Source organism: Anolis carolinensis, chromosome 5 (assembly GCF_035594765.1).
Source record: "Anolis carolinensis isolate JA03-04 chromosome 5, rAnoCar3.1.pri, whole genome shotgun sequence".
Taxonomy (NCBI): Eukaryota; Metazoa; Chordata; class Lepidosauria; order Squamata; family Dactyloidae; genus Anolis; species Anolis carolinensis.
In genome coordinates, this window is record NC_085845.1 from 103,544,271 (window position 1) to 103,563,457 (window position 19,187).

The 19,187-nt window shown below is 38.5% G+C and overlaps 1 protein-coding gene across 1 annotated transcript in view; it reads left to right on the forward strand.

The window, feature by feature from the left end:
* The window catches only part of acox3 (acyl-CoA oxidase 3, pristanoyl), a 34,077-nt gene extending 16,502 nt beyond the window's left edge, over window positions 1-17,575 (forward strand). The window contains exons 8-18 of the mRNA XM_003224164.4: window positions 1,003-1,099; window positions 1,308-1,490; window positions 2,514-2,636; window positions 4,429-4,549; window positions 5,035-5,157; window positions 5,534-5,647; window positions 6,721-6,836; window positions 8,053-8,227; window positions 9,335-9,402; window positions 11,242-11,328; window positions 16,305-17,575. Of these exons, the coding sequence (XP_003224212.2) occupies window positions 1,003-1,099; window positions 1,308-1,490; window positions 2,514-2,636; window positions 4,429-4,549; window positions 5,035-5,157; window positions 5,534-5,647; window positions 6,721-6,836; window positions 8,053-8,227; window positions 9,335-9,402; window positions 11,242-11,328; window positions 16,305-16,424 (1,327 nt within the window). The 3' untranslated portion in view covers window positions 16,425-17,575. The remainder of the gene's footprint in view (window positions 1-1,002; window positions 1,100-1,307; window positions 1,491-2,513; window positions 2,637-4,428; window positions 4,550-5,034; window positions 5,158-5,533; window positions 5,648-6,720; window positions 6,837-8,052; window positions 8,228-9,334; window positions 9,403-11,241; window positions 11,329-16,304) is intronic.
* The last annotated feature ends 1,612 nt before the right edge of the window (window positions 17,576-19,187 follow it).

Genomic DNA, 19,187 nt, shown 5'->3' on the forward strand with positions numbered 1-19,187 from the left:
ATACTCTTTTCATCTGCATTGTGCTCTCTGAACATTAAAGCCCTGTTATATGTGCAGTGGTTGTGTATGCAAAACCACTTCCGTGGCCATCAACTGCATGTGCTTGTTGAGCATTGTCCAAAAACTCAATCCATGTCTGTATAAGACATCAAAATTATTCTGTTCTGTGTCTCACACAAATGCAGAAACAAACGTTGTGGTCGTCTCACTCATTTAGTCGTTTTTGACTCTTCGTGACCTCATGGACCAGTCCACACCAGAGCTCCCTGTCGGCTGTCACCGTCCCCAGTTCCTTCAAGGTCGAGCCAGTCACTTCAAGGATACCGTCCATCCATCTCGCCCTTGGTCGTCCTCTCTTCCTTTTTCCTTCCATTTTCCCCAGCAGAAACAAACACACACTCCCAAACTAACATATTTACTTGTATTAAGCTAGCACCTACCCATAAGCTGAAAGGGAAACTATGTTTTACTTTCTGCTTTGTTCTGTGTTATCTTTTCTTTATCAGCTTCTCAGTCACCTTCTTCCTGGTATACATTATATGTTGAGAACAGAAAGAAGTGACAAGGCAATCTCTTTGCGCATTCCAAAATGAGACTCTACTTTGTTCCCTCCGAGTCATTTTAATTAGTTGTGTGAGAGATCTACTAGCTTTAATGCAGAAGACATATCTAATTGTCTGTATTAGTAGTAGAAACACTAAACTTGCTTCTTCAATACTTGTTGGTATCAGTGGAAACCTCCTTCCCAAAGCTGACTGCAGCTGAGAAGAATGGTCTTTTCAGGACTCCGGTGTGGAAAGTATAAATGTATTTGGTCAGGGGAACATGCCACAGCTATTGTCCTGAAAGGAAAAAAAACAGATAATGGGAAACACATCCATGCATTTAACACTGCATTGTGTGGACTCTTAAGAAACTGTAATGCCTGTGGTTGGTGCTTCAGTATTCGGCCGTTGCTGAATACTGATCAATTAATATTATCTCTTATTTTTGAACTGATAGTTTTGCCATGTTTCATCAAGTGAGGATACCGAAGGAGAATTTACTGAATAAAACTGGAGACATCACTGCCGCGGGGACATATACAAGTACATTCAAGGTACTCAATTTCTATTGACTAGGCTTTCTTTTTCTTCACAGATCATCTCCGTTCTTCTTCTCATACCTTCAGTGTAAACATTCATCATTTTTTATTATGCTCTAAGGTTAGAAAGCTAAAACAGCATCCTTTGATTGTCAATGGCTGGTGTACTCATGGGAACATCTTGTTATGGCATGTATTTATGAATCATGTCTTATTTCCCCAGGACCGCAAACAACGATTAGGAGCTTCCCTTGGTTCTTTGTCCAATGGAAGAGTCATGATTATATCCATGTCTCTGGTCAATTTAAAGCTTGCTGTGTCAATAGCCATACGCTTCTCAGCTACCCGACGCCAGTTTGGACCAACAGATGATGAAGAAATTCCAGTCCTCGAGTACCAAATGCAGGTAGAAGTAGCGTAATAAAGTTTATCCTCTCAAGAATATAATTGCGTGTAGATTCCAATTTGCATACATTGGTTTACTTCAACTTTTGTCCTTCATATTCCATTTAATTGTAACTTCACTTTCAAATGCTGCTAAAATGATCTTTCTTAGTTGCTATTTTGTTAAATCGAAGGTATGGGGATATTTTTAATATGCATAGTATTAGAGTTTTTTGTAGGCAGTAATAACTTTAGGCTTGGAATGTAATAGAACAGAGAATAGCTGCTAACTACAGGAAACTACAGGAAAGGAGATTCCACCTGAACATTAGGAAGAACTTCCTGACTGAGAGAGCTGTTCGGCAGTGGAATTCTCTTCCCCGTACTGTGGTGGAGGCTCCTTCTTTGGAGGCTTTTAAGCAGAGGCTGGATGGCCATCTGTCGGGGGTGTTTGAATGTGATTTCCTGCTTCTTGGCAGGGGGTTAGACTGGATGGCCCATGAGGTCTCTTCCAACTCTACTATTCTATGAGTCTATGGTTACTTTCAGGTCAGGACAGCTCCATATTCAAATGGTTTTTGTTTCATTGATTGCCTTTCTTACCTATAGGACACAAAACTCAAGTAGGTTAACCTGGGAAAATATGATCTTTCGGATAGCCTGGACCTCAAGCCTAAGGACCTGAAATAAAGCTGTCCAAATATAAAATACATAGAAATGAAATACAAGTTGTCCAGATATTTCAAGAGTTTTTGTTACAATCTGAGGGATTCATGAACTAAATGTGAATAGTTTTTTATGAGTTTACTTTTTGTGGTATTATCAATTGTTGTGACTAATACTCATATCAAAAATATAGGAGTGTAAAATAATACACTTGCTTTGGGGAAAAGTGAACAGAAGTAAGAGGCAGTTTGGAATTTGAATTATCATTAGAAAAAATGTTTAGAAAATTGCCACTTTCAGGACTTCTAGAGGAGATATATGCCTATTTAAATTTGTAAGAAAATCTTTTAAAATGTCATTCATGTTATTTTTATTCCAGCAATGGCGCTTGCTTCCTTATTTAGCAGCAGCTTATGTCTTAGATCATTTCTCCAAGACATTGTTCATTAACTCCATGGAATTCACGATAGGCCTTCTCATGGGGGACAAGAGTCCACAACAGGTGAGAGGACACTCAGTTACTCCTTGTCATAACAAATTATTTGACCCATGAGTTGACCTTTTCCTTGGAACTGCAGAGTTTAGGAGAACCTATATCTACTCTTCAGTTGACATCTTGTACTCACTTCAACCTTTTGAGTCTGTAGCTTTTCATTTCATGAGAAGGAAGTAGGCTATATTCCCAGCTGCCTTAGACTGATGTGAAACAGCCAATATGGCACAAATATAACAAAATGTAGAGAATGAACTATATAATTTGGCATACTAGAAATATGGCTGTTTGCTCCAGTGTGTCCCTGTGTACAGTATATTTCCTCTTTTTCAATCAGTTGTTTATTATGGCTCTGTTCTTTCTAATGCTAGAATGCGGTGGTAATTTGAGGGTTGAATGATGGCTCTAAGGACCATGATTAAAATCCCTGCTATGGAAGCCCTCTATTGATCGCGCACTCTCAGGCTCAGAAAAAGGCAAAGGAAATCTTGCTCAGAAAGCCCTAGATTCACTCTAGAGTTGCCTTTTGTCAGAAACAACTTAAAGGCACACAATAGCAACAACTTTATGTAGAACATTTCTGATTTCAACCCCCCCCCCCATTTTCTCCTTTCCAAAGTAAACAATTTTATATTGCTTGATTTGTTGATTTTTTTTTCATTCATATCACCTTTAATATAATGTCTTTAGCTTGTATCCCTGCTTCACTTTTATTGACAGGCTTCTGAAGTCTTCTTCCATGATAAACGTCTATTACCTGCTTTCAATTCTTCATTCTTACCTTCTTCTTCCGTGCTGTCTTCCTCTTCTAGTAGTGTTTCCCTATCTTCATACATGTTTTCTTTTACATGTTTTCCTCTGATTAATATTTTTGTCCCAGCATTTGAGGAGAGAGCATGATGCTGGGTGTAATGTAACAGTTCCAGAGCTAAGGAAGAGTCAGATAGTGAATGGGGAATGCCCCCCCCACACACACACACAACCCTACACAAAGTATACTAGTATGCATTAGCTGGACATCATTTGCTGTGTCTGTCCTCATCAATCCAAAAGGCTTGCTAGGTTGGAGCTAGTAGTAACTCTTCCTCTCCACGTTGCCCCTTTGGAACCATTCATTGGTATCCAAAGTACCAGACTCCTTGTTCATCTTAAGATTACCCTAGTGTCACATTTTTCTGTTGTGCCTCTTGTTCTGTGCTACTTATTGTCACTCAAAATGGTGTTGCACTTGATAACCAGCACAGCTGCTTAATTTTAACTTTGTAGCACTTACTTGAAATATCTGTTAGTGGTAGTTTATTCCAATAACTTCTTCCCTTTTCATTTCTCTTTCCAAAACATTCATAATATGTTCTCTTGCTTCACTTCTTTAAAAAATAATGGTAGAAATCATTCAGGCATAGCCTTATCATTGATGTTTTAATTTTTGTACAGCATGTACAAATTTAATGATAATGTGTTGATTGACAATACATTGAATTTATATCTCACCTTTCTCCCAGGATGGATCCAATATTTTCCTACCAGGCCCTCATAAGCTCCTTCTAACATGTGAAAAACTGACTGAATATGCAGATACTATGTATAGTACATGCATCTGTTTGTGAAGGAAAATAAGCTACAATTGTTTGAACATATCTTAAAGACTGTGTATAGTCCATCTCATATTTTGGTGTAACTGGAGGGACAGGGACCATAAGTGCCTTGCATGTACGATATATTTGGCCTCAAGTTTTGTAACGCATAATGCTTTGCATTGGCTGCAGTGTCCTTTACTTATTGGTCTCTCCTTTTCTACAAGGCTGAACTTGGACGGGAGATCCATGCCTTATCGACATCAGGCAAGCCACTGGCTTCCTGGCTTGCACAACAAGGAACTCAAGAATGTCGAGAAGCTTGTGGGGGACATGGCTATCTGGCAGGTAAATTAATCACTTCACCATCTGTTAACATTGAAACTCTTGTCTAGTTCTGCTGATGCTACAATTGTTTTGTTTTACAAATGCCACAGAAGTTTTTTGTCCACTTGTTCCTTCCCATTTCAAATGAGGAACCTGCATAAGTCATTTGAGGTTCTTTGCTAGATCCCCCCACCAACAGAAATTTAAAAAGTTCTGGCCAGGAAAGGGCCTTCATAGTTGTGGCACTTCCTTTATGGAACTTTTTTCCCGAGGGGATTCAACTACTGACAGATTCAATTACATTTATCACTAGGAAAAGTTATCCAGAATCTTTTGGCCGGAGGAAGTTGCAGTCCAGTAACATTTGATTTTGCTGCACTTTGGCCATCTTACCATATTCCATCTTGCTAAAGGGTTAATTCACACAATTTCTCTTGTAATTCTTTGAATCTCAGGGACAGTCCTCTAACACAAACCTATTCATATTGTTTGTGTATTTTTTAAAGTGAATCGTCTTGGTGATATCCGGAATGACAATGACCCAAACTGCACCTATGAAGGTGACAACAATGTTATTTTACAGCAAACAAGCAACTATTTGCTAGGTTGGATGAATGGCAGACAACAAGGTTAGTATGTAGAACTTGGTGTTCTGAGTAAGGAAAAATGGACAATGCCCAACAGTAGATTTAAAAAGGGACGTTTTAGGAGATACAGCTTTCTGTCTGTTGGTCTACTTACGGCTGGGTTATGACTCCACTTTAACTGCCATAAATCAATGCTATGGTATCCTGGGAGTTGTAGTTTTATAGGGTCCTTAGTCTTCTTTGCCAAAGAGTGCTTGTCTGGGAATGGAAAATAAAGGGAAGATGGGCTTAGAAAATAATCATCTACAGTGGATGCACACATGAGCAGATTTTTCCTTTTCACTCATTTTCAAAGCCATTAGTGAAAGGTACTTAATGCACTTTGACGTATTTTGATTTGGTGTTGTTGGCATTTTAGACAAAGGACCTATTGCATCACCGCTTGGATCAGTAAATTTTTTGGAAGACTACGATCGTATTCTTTGTCAGAAATTCATAGTGTCTGATGTCCAAGACTGCATGGATCCTTCAGGTAATTATATTAACATTATAATTCTTGTCAGATGTTGCTGATTTGTATGTGGCTTTGTTTTCCCCAAATCCTTTTGCTGTTTTTGTTTTCAAGACTTGCGTTTGGCAAGATTGTGTTGGAAGGAAGTTGTCTGATCAAATGTCATCTCCTCTTGAATCATTCACCCCTATCATTAAATGACACTGGAGAAGGGAAAGCTGGCATAGTTTATAGATACTGTGTGCTACTTGTGCACAATAGACTGAGGCTAAGAACATTTGAGATGAACAGCTGTCACCTCTGTAGAAAATGCACTGTGGTTATGTCACATTTCTTGCTCACTTGATGTGAATGAAGGATTGAGATCTGTTACTGTGCTTCAGTTTCACTTCACATTCTCCACTTCAGTTAATCTTTGGAAGATCTAGTCAATGTTTGCCTTCCCTCAGCAAGTCGATTTAAGAGAGAAGTACTTGTGTGTACTGTAAAGACTCAGTTGTGGTAATAGTGGTGAAGAATACCATATTCCCCCTAGAACAAATGTGGTTTTGAGATTTTTGTGTATTAGTTTGCCAAATGGACAACCACAACCACATTGTAGGTTAAACATCTGTCCTACACCCGTAAAATAATCCTCAACCTTGATGCCAAATTTCTCCTGCCAGATCATCTTTATCTAAATAACAGGTCTTCAGGACAGCTGATTTGTGGATGTTTTAAAAGCCTGTTTCCATAGACTACCAATGTTATTTTGCACTTTATTGTCCATTTCACCCGTGAAATACCTTCCCCATTCCGGCACATCCTGTACTGGGTTTTATGACTTAGTCTCCTGTTTTAATATTGTATGCTTTATGTCGATTTTATCGATTGTTTTACTGATAATTGAGGTTTTATTGGTATAATTGTTTTATTGTTGTATCATTTATATTTGATTGTTTTATCGAGCTAGGCCCCATGTAAGCCGCCCCAAGTCCCTTCGGGGAGATGGAGCGGGGTATAAAAATAAAGTTATTATTATATTATATTACAGAGAATACATACAGAGATTCCTGGTGTTATTAGCTATCTAATGTATTATTTTATTATTTTAGTACCTTTAAGAGCATTTAAGTGGCTAGTTTGTTACTTGCTCCGAGAGAGTATCCAAAAGCTAAGAAATCTGGAAAAAGCTGGTTATTCTGAATTTGAAGCAAGGAACCAAAGCCAGGTGAGCAAAATTAATAATTCCATGATATTGTGATTCTGCTTACTTTTATACACATTGCCAGCATGTGTTTTTCAGCAACGTCTTACTTCCATTTGTTCCCCCTAGCAGCTCCTGACCCCATTTTTACAGAGCAACATAAAATAAGGATTATTAAAGAGTTGCTGCTGGTTATGACCTATAAAGCCCTCTTCAGCTTAGGTTCATGGCTTGGAAAAGTTTTTAGGGTGACCAGTAGTTTTAATTCCATTTTAATGTTGATTTGGTATTGGGAAAGGTGGTATATAAATGAACAAAGAAATGTTAACAATATTCTTTTGGCAGTACCAAAGGTTGAATAAATATTTTGAAGGGGAATGTTGGGCTGAACAGGAAGGGAAACAGTTTAAGTAGGAGTTCAAGCAGAAAATATCTGAAGGTGGAAATTACAGTTCTTGTGGAGCAGACTGAATTTGGAAAGTAGAAATGTTTTTGGAGAAACAAAACAGAAGACCTTCAGTTGCAGAAAAGGAAGACATAGTGTAAGAAGAAGGTACTGAAGGCTGAAAAAAAGCAAATTAAGAGGACTGCCAGACAGGGAGAACTACAGAATAGAATAGTGAATGACCTAAGCACTATGGTGTTATAAGATGAATGGAGCAATCATGATAGCACATAGGTAAATTAAAAAGAGAAAGGAAGTGAATGGACACAATAAGTGTCTTTGAATCTTGGTAACTGGGAGTTGATAACAGTTTTTCTTAAAAAGCTTTTGTTTCCCCATTGTCAGAATTTTGATGATGGGGGGGAGAGATGAATGAAGGGGGAGACGATTCAGGGCCCATCATCTTGATTTACACAAAACCACTCTAAAAAGCAGGCATCAGGAGAGTGAAAAATCCAAATGCATTCAGCTGCTGCAGACAGGGAAATTTGGAAAGCTCCATCTGCCCACCATCCCATGCCATGCTGTCCTTCTGCTTAACCAGTGGCCATGTGTAATAGGGCAGGCAGCCTGGAATTGGAGCACAAAGAGCATGCAAATCCTGGATTGGCTAGTTGGTTGGAATTTTCCAACATTCCCCAGGCCCACAGCTGGCAATGCCTCAGATGTGAATTACAGGCACCCATTCCCTTCTGACTGGTATGAATGAATACAATTATATATCTCATTTGGGGGGGGGGGGGTAAATTTGTTATTAACATTCACTTTGAATTTTGTTTTTGTTTTGTTTTGAAGGTGTTCCACTGTCGTTCTTTAGCTATAGCTTTTATTGAACATGTTGTTTTGCAAAGATACTATGACTATGTTCACAGCTCCAAAACACCAGCTAGTCTTCAGCCAGTATTGAAACAGATCTGTTCCCTCTATGGACTGTGGTCTTTAAATAAGCACATGGCAGTGCTTTACCAAGGTGAGATTCTGCCTGCAGCATAAAGGTTTTTTTGACGTACATTATCTTAAGGTGAAAGTTTCCCATCTCTAAAGTTGCTTGATTTTTGTAAGATTTACTTAATCAAGTTTTTCCTTTCCTTTCCTCCCTGTAGAATTTGTTCATTGTGGTTCAATTTCAATTATATGTTTTTAAAATATGTGTGAAAACATTTATTGCACATTATCTCAGTCTTTACAGTACAGATGTTGAAAGTCAAGGAAGAAATAAAAAAGAAAAGGGAACAGAGGCGGAGATTATTTGATTGATCTACAAGCCCTGTTGCTTACTCTCACAACAGGAGCAATTCTTTCTTATGTTCTTATCTTAGCCAAAGACAGCATTTCTGCTTTTGTGCACAGGATAATATTTTGAATTGAGGCAGGACCTCTTCAAAAAATGGAAAGCAAGCTTGAAAAGGCCAATATATAGAATTCCTGTCTGCTTTCCTGATTAAAGGAACAGCAGATTTTTTTCCCATATCTCTCCAAGATTCTGGGCAGAAAAATCGATGACGGTATTGATCATGGCCAAACAGACTCTTCAGATGTCTTCTGCTTCAAGCACTTTATGCCATCCAACAAAGAAGAAACTGATGGGGGGGGGGGTAATCGTAGTATTGTGTTACACTATCAGTGTCAAGCCTTGGATAATTGTCAGATTACAGTCTCTTAGCATCACACCTCAGTTGAAATCTGCAGTGAGAAATATCTGCTTCATGGCCAGCTTGGAGTCTTGCTTTTTTAGAGGCAAAGTCATTAGATTAGATGTTAGTAGTCCAAGTCCCCTCCTTATTCCCCTTGAAAGACAAGTCTGTTCACTACGATTCAGCAGGAATGAGAGGTCACACAGTCCTCACCAGAACAGACAGCACTCTTAGAAAGACGTTCTCTCATAGTTGTATATCTGTTCAGAAATAGGCCCTATTGAATTCAGTGGGACATTATTCCTACTATTTTTATAGGATTGCACCCTTTGATATTTCAGAACTAAACCATTTGGGTCTTAAGAAGCATTACATTAATAAATTAATAGACTTGTACATCTAAAGTGTTATTTAGCTTCATTGTCATTATAAATGTCTTTCAGGGGGCTACGTTTCAGGTGAAAATGCTGGTAGATTTGTACAAGATGCAATTCTAGAGCTTTGTTCAAAGGTATGTTCTCAATTATGTTAATATAATGCTAAGGAAATAATTGTTTAGCTGCAACATCTTCAACAGTCCTGTATAAAGTTAACCAGTGCATATACTTTTGGGAGTTCTGAACCTCATTTCTGTTTTTTCATCACAAATTATTCCAGGGTTGATTATATTAATCTCTTCTAAGCAGTTTTGGAATCAATGCCAGTCTTATCAGAAGAAGACTGTTGCTTTAATGAAGATTTCAAAAAATAGTCTGTTTGTGGTACGTAAACAGGAAAGGGAATGCTGCCTTTTCTAGTTCAGAAGCATGAAAGTATCATCATGATCATATTTCTTACCCATCTCTCCTCTTGGCTTTAAGTGGATTACAATATTGCTAAAACACATAACCAAAATACATAATCATTTAAAAACACACTGTAGAATACACATATTGAAACATATTTCCATAAAATACATTTTAAAATATAACTCGTTCTGCATGTTATGTCTAATGAGATGACACTTGGATCTTGAAAGCACAAGGACATCCGAGTAAACTCACTATTGAGTTTTTAAAAAATGTTTCTCTTCTTCATCCTACTAACAGCCTTCTGCCTATTGTAAAACTGGTGTACCAGTCAAAGGGCTACACACTAAACTCTTCTCTTGAAAGTGGTAGTAACACAATTGACATGCAGAGTGTTTCTTATATTAATTCTGAGATAAAGAGTTTAACCACTTGCAGTGGTATAGTGCCATGTTTCAGCAATTTAGTCTGCTTTCTGTGCAAAATGCCATTCATACGCAGGTCAGTGTGATGAGATTTGTGGCCTTAATATAACATGCTTATGCTTTAGGTCAGTAGACACATGTTTCAGTTTTAGACCATCTTATGACTCTGTCTAGACCAGTGGTTCTCAACCTGTAGGTCCCCAAGTGTTTTGGCCTACAACTCCCAGAAATTCCAGCCAGTTTATCAGCTGTTAGGTTTTTTGGGAAGTGAAGGTCAAACATCAGGGAAACCCACATGATGAGAACCATTGATCTAGACATTGTTTTCAGAGTGCTAATTCTACATCCACAACTTCCCAAAAACTGTGTTGTATTTGGTACCACATCTAAAAGCCCGAATACTTATGCTAAGGATTCCCAATGATGAACACAGGAGATAAACTGAAACTGAAATCTTCATTATCTGGCATGGAAGTTTTGTTTTCTGGAGTTTTAACACCTGGCATCTGCTTAAAGAACAGTCCTTACAATGCTAAACCTTTTGTAGGTCCATCATCTTTGATTCCTGTAGCTATATGGTTCTTGCCCTAAACCTTATCCAGATATGTGGAACACAACTTTGCCTTAATCCTAGTTCCTTGTTTTCTATTCCTCTGTGCTAAAGTCAGTACTCCTTTGCATGTGTGCAATATTTTACTCCTTATTTATCAAGGCTCACCTCAGACTTTGGCCAGATATATACTTTCAAATATGTTAATCCTGTTTTGTGTTGTCAGACCCTTTTAAAAATTGCTTATAGCCGAAAAAACTGATCCTTGTCCCTTCACCTGTTACAAGAGAAGCAATAGAAAAGAATGTAGCTGGAAGCAAGAGTTGGGACTTGGCAAATAACAAAAGCCAGTGCTTGCTTCCCTTCCGCTCTGCAGCACAGAGTGATTTGCAAAAGCATGAATTTAGCATTTGGAACAAACTGTTTTGAAGTGCAAGCAAAAATAGATATGGTCACTGAACTTTCTAAATTAGAAACCCAAGAGTGCTATTGCTTAGTGGTTTGTCCTAACAATTATGCTACTGCTCCATAGTTTATGGGCAGCCATAAAACCTCAATGCAATTTCCATTTTTCCTCCCCTGCATAGTTGAAGCAAGAAGCTGTGGCTTTAGTAGATGTTATTGCTCCTCCTGACTTCATTCTCAACTCCCCTATTGGCAAGGTGGATGGAGAGGTAAAACAATATTTTTGCAAAGCTCTGACACATGTTTCCTGTATCTTATTGAATGTTGTTTTTAAGCCTTTGTGTTATAGCTAGACATTGACAGGGGAAGGGAAAATGCATCCTAGCAGCAGTCCAGACAGGGATATCTGTTCTTGGTGCTAGGAATTGTTCTACGAGTCATTTCAAATTGAAATTGCACATTCCCGATTCTCATTTTTGAAGCTGAGTTGCCTCAGTTTGGTGAAACAGTAACGAGATATTACAAGATATTTTTACAAGCTTCATCCATTACGAAAAAGGCATCAGTCACTCATAAATCAACTTATCTCTTTGCCTGTGAGCATGGGGCTACAATATCTTATGCCCCAAGTGTTTTTGTAGAATATAGATGGGTTCTAATTCAGAGGTGATCAGACTTTTTTTATCAGCTGGAAATTGATTTTGCTTCTTAATTTGTGGGTCCAGATCCCAAATGTGGTCCCTTTAGCTCTATGTTGGGGTGACGAAAAAATTGGCAACAGTGAAGGTTTCTGAATGTCACATCTGTTAATAACAGCTTACAGTATTTAAACTGGACTCTGTGGAAAATGCTTTAGCTATACTTCATAAAAAGGATAATCATCATCATCATCATCATCATGACAATTTGGACAGAAAAACAAGAAAACTTGCACCCGCGCAGTGATGTTGACCGGCTATATCTGCCTAGAAGATCAGGGGGCAGAGGACTCTTACAAGTAAAACAAGCAGTCAAAGAAGAAGAACATGCCCTGGCAGAATATGTAAAGCAAAGTGAAGAACCTGCTTTGATTGAAGTCAAAAATCAGAAACTCCTCAAAGCACAGCAGACAAAAAATCAGTACAAGAAAACCGCACTACAATCTAGAGCTGACAGCTAGCACAACAAAACATTGCATGGAAAGTTCCTTGACAAAATTGAAGGAAAAGCTGATAAGGAGAAGACCTGGCTGTGGCTCACGAATGGGACACTGAAGGAGACAGAAGGCCTGATCCTTGCAGCCCAGGAGCACAAGCCATCAGAACAAATGCAATTAAGGTCAAGATCAAAAAATCAGCTAATGACCCAAAATGCAGACTGTGCAAGGAAGCTGACGTTTTGAAACCATTGATGATATTCTCTGCTGCTATAAGAAAATCGCACAGACTGACTACAAACAGAGGCACAACTATGTGGCCCAAATGATTCATTGGAACTTTTGCCTCAAGTATTACCTCCCAGCAGTAAAGAACTGGTGGGATTACAAACCTGCAACGATAATGGAAAATGAGCATGCAAAGATACTGTGGGACTTCCGAATCCAGACTGACAAAGTTCTGGAACACAACATACCAGACATCACAGCTGTGGAAAAGAAAAAGGTTTGGATCATTGATGTCGACATACCAGGTGACAATCGCAGTGATGAAAAACAACAGGAAAAACTCAGCCGCTATCAGGACCTCAAGATTGAACCAAAGACTGGCAGAAACCAGTACAGGTGGTCCCAGTGGTGATCAGCACATTGGGTGCTGTGCCAAAAGATCTCAGCCAGCATTTGGAAACAATAGACATTGACAAAATTACAATCTGCCAGCTGCAAAAGGCCACCCTACTGGGATCTGCGTGCATCATCCGAAAATACATCACACAGTCCTAGACACTTGGGAAGTGTTTGACTTGTGATTTTGTGATACGAGATCCAGCGTGTCTGTCTTGTTTGCTGTGTCATACAATGTCGTTGTGTCAATAATAATAATAATTTATTCTTACACCCCAAAACCATCTCCCCGAAGGGAATTGGGGTGGCTTACATATGGGATAAGACATAAATACAAAAAAATTATTAAAGCAAAACACGATTAAAATAAAAATATAGTAAAATATAACAATCCAGATAAAAACACAATTAAAATAAAACATAACAATATACAACAGTAGCGTTGGGACTCAATGAAAACTATGCTCAACAAAACCCAATAACCAGTAGTACAATGAACGTGACTGAGATATAAAATGGCCGGGCATGGGATAGTGCAATCAGCATACCTTAGGGCCGGGGTATTGGATGAAGTGCAGAGAACAAAATATTATCAGGGAGTCTAGGGACTGGGCATTTATAACTAGGGAATAAGTGTTCTCAAATGCTATGTGAAACATCCAGGTTATCAAATCCCTACGAAAAGAAGACAGTGTGGGGGCTTGTCTAATCTCCCTTGGAAGGGTGTTCCAAGGTCGGGGGGCCACCATTGAGAAGGCCCTTTCCCTCATCCCCACCAACCATGCTTGTGATGGTGGGAGCAAGAGGAGGTCCTACCTGGCACATCCTAGAGCCCGCGCCGATTCATAGGGGGAGATGCGGTCCCAAAGATAGACAGGATCTGAACCATTTGACTGCTGGAAGAGGCACATGTTCCCCCCCATGGAAAGTAAAACTGTTTTGCTTGTTTAGTAAGTGTTGCAAATGCTGATTTATTATCAGTAAATATTTGATTTCTCTACCTATTTTATATACCATTATACCAGGGTCACATAAAAGTTTCTCAGGATGAAAGGGGTCATGAAACAATTTCATGGACAAGTGGAAAACGTTTAAGAAGTCCTGCTCCAAACTGAAGTTCTAGTTCAGTTTTAGTGTTGTAATTTCCTTTTCATATAATTTATATTTGCTTATTTACTCTAACCACTGCTCTTTCACTAGTGAGTTGGAACCCACAAGTAGGTTACAATTTCGGGCTGAGTTTGTAGTTATACATGCGGTGCTTCCTTTTTTAAAATTTAGCATAGTTTTTTTAAAAGGTGGAACAGAATTGAAGAAACTCAGAAAGGGAAAGAAGGTTGGATGAATAAGAGCAGAGGATTTAGTGTTAGATTTTTGATGGGGTAGACAGAGAAATTGACTGCTGGGGCACATGTGCCCCCCCCCATGCAAATTAAAACTGTTTTACTCCAAAATGTCCCCTAATGTGCTCTAGGAGTGACAATTTTTCCCATGTTCCACCTCCTCAGGCTCAACAGAGTCCCCCCTTTAAAACAAACAAACGGAATATGTAGGCCATTGCAAAAAAATCTCCTTTGCCTAAAATGGCCCAGGAGAGTACAAGATTTGAAGACAATGCCTCCCTGCCTTCCACGTGTTGTCTCTCTTCTACAGCACTGCTTCTTAAACTGTGGGCCCTGACCCCAGATGTGGTCCTCTTGCCTCAGTATTGGGGCCACAGAAAATTGGCAACCGTAAAAGGTTTCTGAACACTACCTAGACATTTACCAAAATCTGTTAGTAACAGCATGCAGTGGTTACGGTGGATTCTGCAAAAAAAATGCTTCTGCTGTACTTCATAAAAAGGAAAATCTTCCTGCTCTACAGCATAGAAAATGGAATTTTTAAGAGAGATGCTCTCCACACCATAATTATTGCATTTCTCTTTTATGTGTCCTGTCTCTCTGGAAAAATAAAGATAGGCAGAGACGCTATACCATTTGAAAATGTGTTAGGCTATTACAACTTTAGGTTAAAACTAGACTTGTGTACAATTTCATTTTAAATCATATTTTGTTTAAAAATTGTAACATTTGTGCATACAAAGCGATATTTGAAACCTGCAGGAAAGGTGGGAGGATTTAGAAACTGAAACACTCAGCAATAATTGTCGTTCTGTAACATTTGGATGTCTCCCAAGGTCAGTTCAAATTTCAGTATAACCATTAAGCAACTTTGGTAAAGCCAAGAGAACATAAAATGTTTTAAAAACCAATTCTTTTACTTTGGAGTTTTGCCCCATTGTCGCCATAAGGAAAATGCTGTGGGCGGGACTAAATGGAGATTGAGAACACAGCCATCTTAAATGTAGTTTTGGAGAGTGAGGCCCCCAATGGCAGAGAATGCAAAAGACCCTGCCGTCAACTACATTTCCCAAAATGCAATCCTGCTCAGGACCCAAATGAGGGCTGAAGGACCCAAGTGATAGCTGGGTGTAGTCTTAGTTTAGTCTAATAATACTGTACATACATAAAATTATTGAATCTGCGCAGAGGACTAAATTACCATAAGCAAGCATTAAGCAACTTTGGCAAAGCCAAGAGAACATAAAGTGCTTTCAAAATCATTCCTTTTACTTTGGACCATCGCCATAAAGAAGGCACTGTGGGGGCAACCAGCCAGCCGTTTAGAGTCACTCTAATAATAACTGAAATGATTGAATCTGCAAAGAGGACTACAGTAAGTAAGTAATAGTATTAAACTGTGCTAAGTTATGTGGTTGTGTGTAGTAAAGACAGACGGACATTCAAGGGGATTCATGTTGTCGCTTTTGGGGGGATAAATTCATTTGTTCTAAACTTTTAAAAATCCCCAAAAATCTATAGATGTGTGAATTTTTCTGAAATATCTGGAGATTGATGCCCTGGTTATCTTGTGCATTGTATATACAATTCAAGTACAGTAGAGTCTCACTTATCCAAGCCAAACGGGCCGGCAGGAGCTTGGATAAGCGAATGTCTTGGATAATAAGGAGGGATTAAGGAAAAGCCTATTAAACATCAAATTAGGTTATGATTTTACAAATTAAGCACCAAAACATCATGTTATACAACAAATTTGAAACTTTGAAAATTTGCCAAAAATCCATGGATAAGTGAAACATTATGACACTTAATGAGCAAAGAGTAATAAATGTGCTTTACCATTATAGCAAGTTTCACCCCAATAGCTTTAAAAATGAGGGAGATAGAGCCCCTGAAGTTTCCCCAACAATAATAATTATTGCATTAATGTGCATGTACAACTGTAATAAAATAGTAATGAAATTTCGTTAGTGTTGTTATGGTAAAGAGTTTTTTTTTACTGAGTATACTTTAGAAACACTTTAGAAACAAAGCTCCAGGGCCCCCAGTTTTGTAAGTACTTTTGAACCTTTTGTTTTAAATTCATCACACAGGCCTAGTTAAAACTGCAATGATTTTTGTTATTTCCATTTTCTCCTTCTAGCTATATAAAAACCTGTGGAGCAGTGTTCTTCAAGGCAAGAAAGTGTTGGAGAGGCCATCCTGGTGGCTCGAATTTTGCAATAATAAACCTGTTGTAGGCCAGCTGAGGTCAAGAATGTGAACAGACCAATATTTTAGAACATCCCCAGAAGGACCTGGATGATTCACCCTGATCTAACATTACAAGGATCATGTTAAATGGTGGTAATTTTGTAAAGGAAATACTCAGAGACAACAGTCCTTGAAATCTCATTTCCACCCATTTTCAGGGCTATTTGCACAATCACGGTGATTACAGCCCCTTGAGGATATAATTCCCATCTGTTGTCATTAAGCCAAGCCTTATAGAAATGTGGTTTGGTCAAAATAGGCTGCTGTGTGTTCCTTCTGTCTCTGTTGAACACAGCTGATGTCGGAAATCTAGTGCTTATTTTATTTTCCCATAATTAACTTTCAAGTGTTAAAATGGTTACAATAGACTGAAAGAAAATGATGCCACATAAAGTCAACTAGATTTTCTGTTGATTTTAAGAGTAATTGAACATTCATTGTAAGAAGTGCTGAGCAGTATATGTCTTACAGGGTTAACATTTTGTCGTTTGTTCAGTGTAAATCAAATGAGAACACATTTTGATTAACTGACAATTCAATTTTTCCCATTTCTGCTGCAAATATTCTATCTCTTTAATAATTGTTAATTATTCTTTTATTTAAAATGCCTCCAACATTCTACATTCTAACTTTTTACTATGGTTGTGGGTTCTTTTTGAATGCCACAGGGCAGTAAAATGTGAATGTTGTAATATATGTGATCACTAAGCTCTCTTACCTATTAGGTAATGTTACGGGAAAAAAGCTTTGTGCTGACTCAATGGAGTAAGTAATTATACTTTTGAATTAAAATATTTCTTACAATACAATTGTAAATCCCCAAATTATTAGATATTTTAATTTTTTGACGTTTGGTTATGAGAAAAACGGGTAAATCATTGAAAACAACGCCACGGTCTAAATATCCTGCCAAGTGTAGAAGTCAAAGATCTACAAACTACGAATCCTAAATTTGGTAGCCTCTCAAAACCTGTGCCAGAATTTTAAAATATTTTTTACTGTTTCACTCAGAAACAGTAAAAGAAATTGTGTTATGATCCACAACTGTATACTGATACACAGGGGTTGTTTTGCAAAATGTAGATGTTAAATAGCATGGTGAACAGTTTATATATATTCATATATATCTATACACATAATAAAAGTGAAAATATGTATGTATATGTGTGGTTGGGGTGTCCACTTCCACAGACAAGCTTCCTTAGTGCTAAATTCACCTTGGTTTGGGGGAGTTGTAGTTCACCTAGATCCAGAGAGCACTGTGAACCCAAAGTGATGGATCTGGACCAAACTTGGCATACATACCTGAGCCCCACTGATGATTCACCTAGAGCAAACGTGCCCAATATAACAAGTACTGATGGAATTTCACAGGGTTAACTTAGCAAGATGTGATTTGTAGTTCACCCACAGTATTATGCATTTTATACAATTAAAAAATTAACTTTTTCAAATAACCAGGCAACACCGGGTACTCAAGCTAGTAGATATATAAATATAAGATTGCCCTTAAGGGAGAAACACAGAAATGACAGTATCTGGGCACTCAACTTTATTATGTTGCAGTGTTCCTCTGCATGTAAGACATATTTAGTTCCTTACATCATACGACCCTTAAGTTGTTAACTTTTTCATTGCGACATTTCATAGTGACTTTGATTGGGTGCTCCTGCATAGCAGGGATTAGAAAAAATAATGCCTGTAGTCTCCTCTCTCTCTACATAACAAACTATTTACTAGTTAATATATAAACAACACCTTTTCCAAACAATATGTTGTTCAATAATTTCCATAGCATCAGTTAGGGCTTCATACAGACTTTTCAGAGAGATTTTCATATGTGGATTTATTTCTGGGTTTTGGTTGGGTTGTCTATTTGTTTTTGTTTAGTTAATTATGGCATTGAATTGCTTTGAGTTTTCTGGGCTGTATGGCTATGTTCCAGAAGCATTCGCCCACATCTATGGCAGACATCCTTAGAGGTTGTGATTTCAGTGCTAATTAAGGTAGCCAGTTGCAGCATTCATACTTGCCTCAGACAAGGGTTCTTTCTCCCACCCTGGACATTCAACAGATATATAAACTCCACTTGCCTAGTTTGCAACAGACCTCACAACCCCTGAGGATGCCTGTCATAGATGTGGGCGAAACGTCGGGAGAGAAAGCTTCTGGAACGTGGTCATACACACCCGGAAAACTATCTTATCAATACAACTGAATCAGTTGCTCATTCAAGTATGCATTCTCTGTTTAAAGAACTATACATCTGGGGTTGTATGTATTCTGGGCTGTATGGCCATGTTCCAGAAGTATTCTCTCCTGATGTTTCGCCCACATCTCTGGCAGGCATCCTCAGAGGTTGTGAGGCAGGTTGTGAGGATGCCTGCCATAGATGTGGGCGAAACGTCAGGAGAGAATACTTCTGGAACATGGCCATACAGCCCAGAATACATACAACAACCCTGTGATCCCAGCCATGAAAGCCTTCGACAACAAACTATACATCTCTTAACAGCTCCTTACACAGGCATTCAAGGGTTAATCCACTTACGCATTGTTAAATCATAACAGCACCTGTTACTATAAACATGTTATCAGGCGTCGTTTACAGACATAGTGGGATATACATCTCTATTTTATATCTGTTTAAGCTTGACCTTATTTTACAACATCCTGGGCCAGCCTATCATTTCATCGGGCACAACCAGCCTTTTGTCAAACATCCCTCTTCATGCAGAGTAGACATACCAGGTGGCAGTCTAATTTGCTAGTT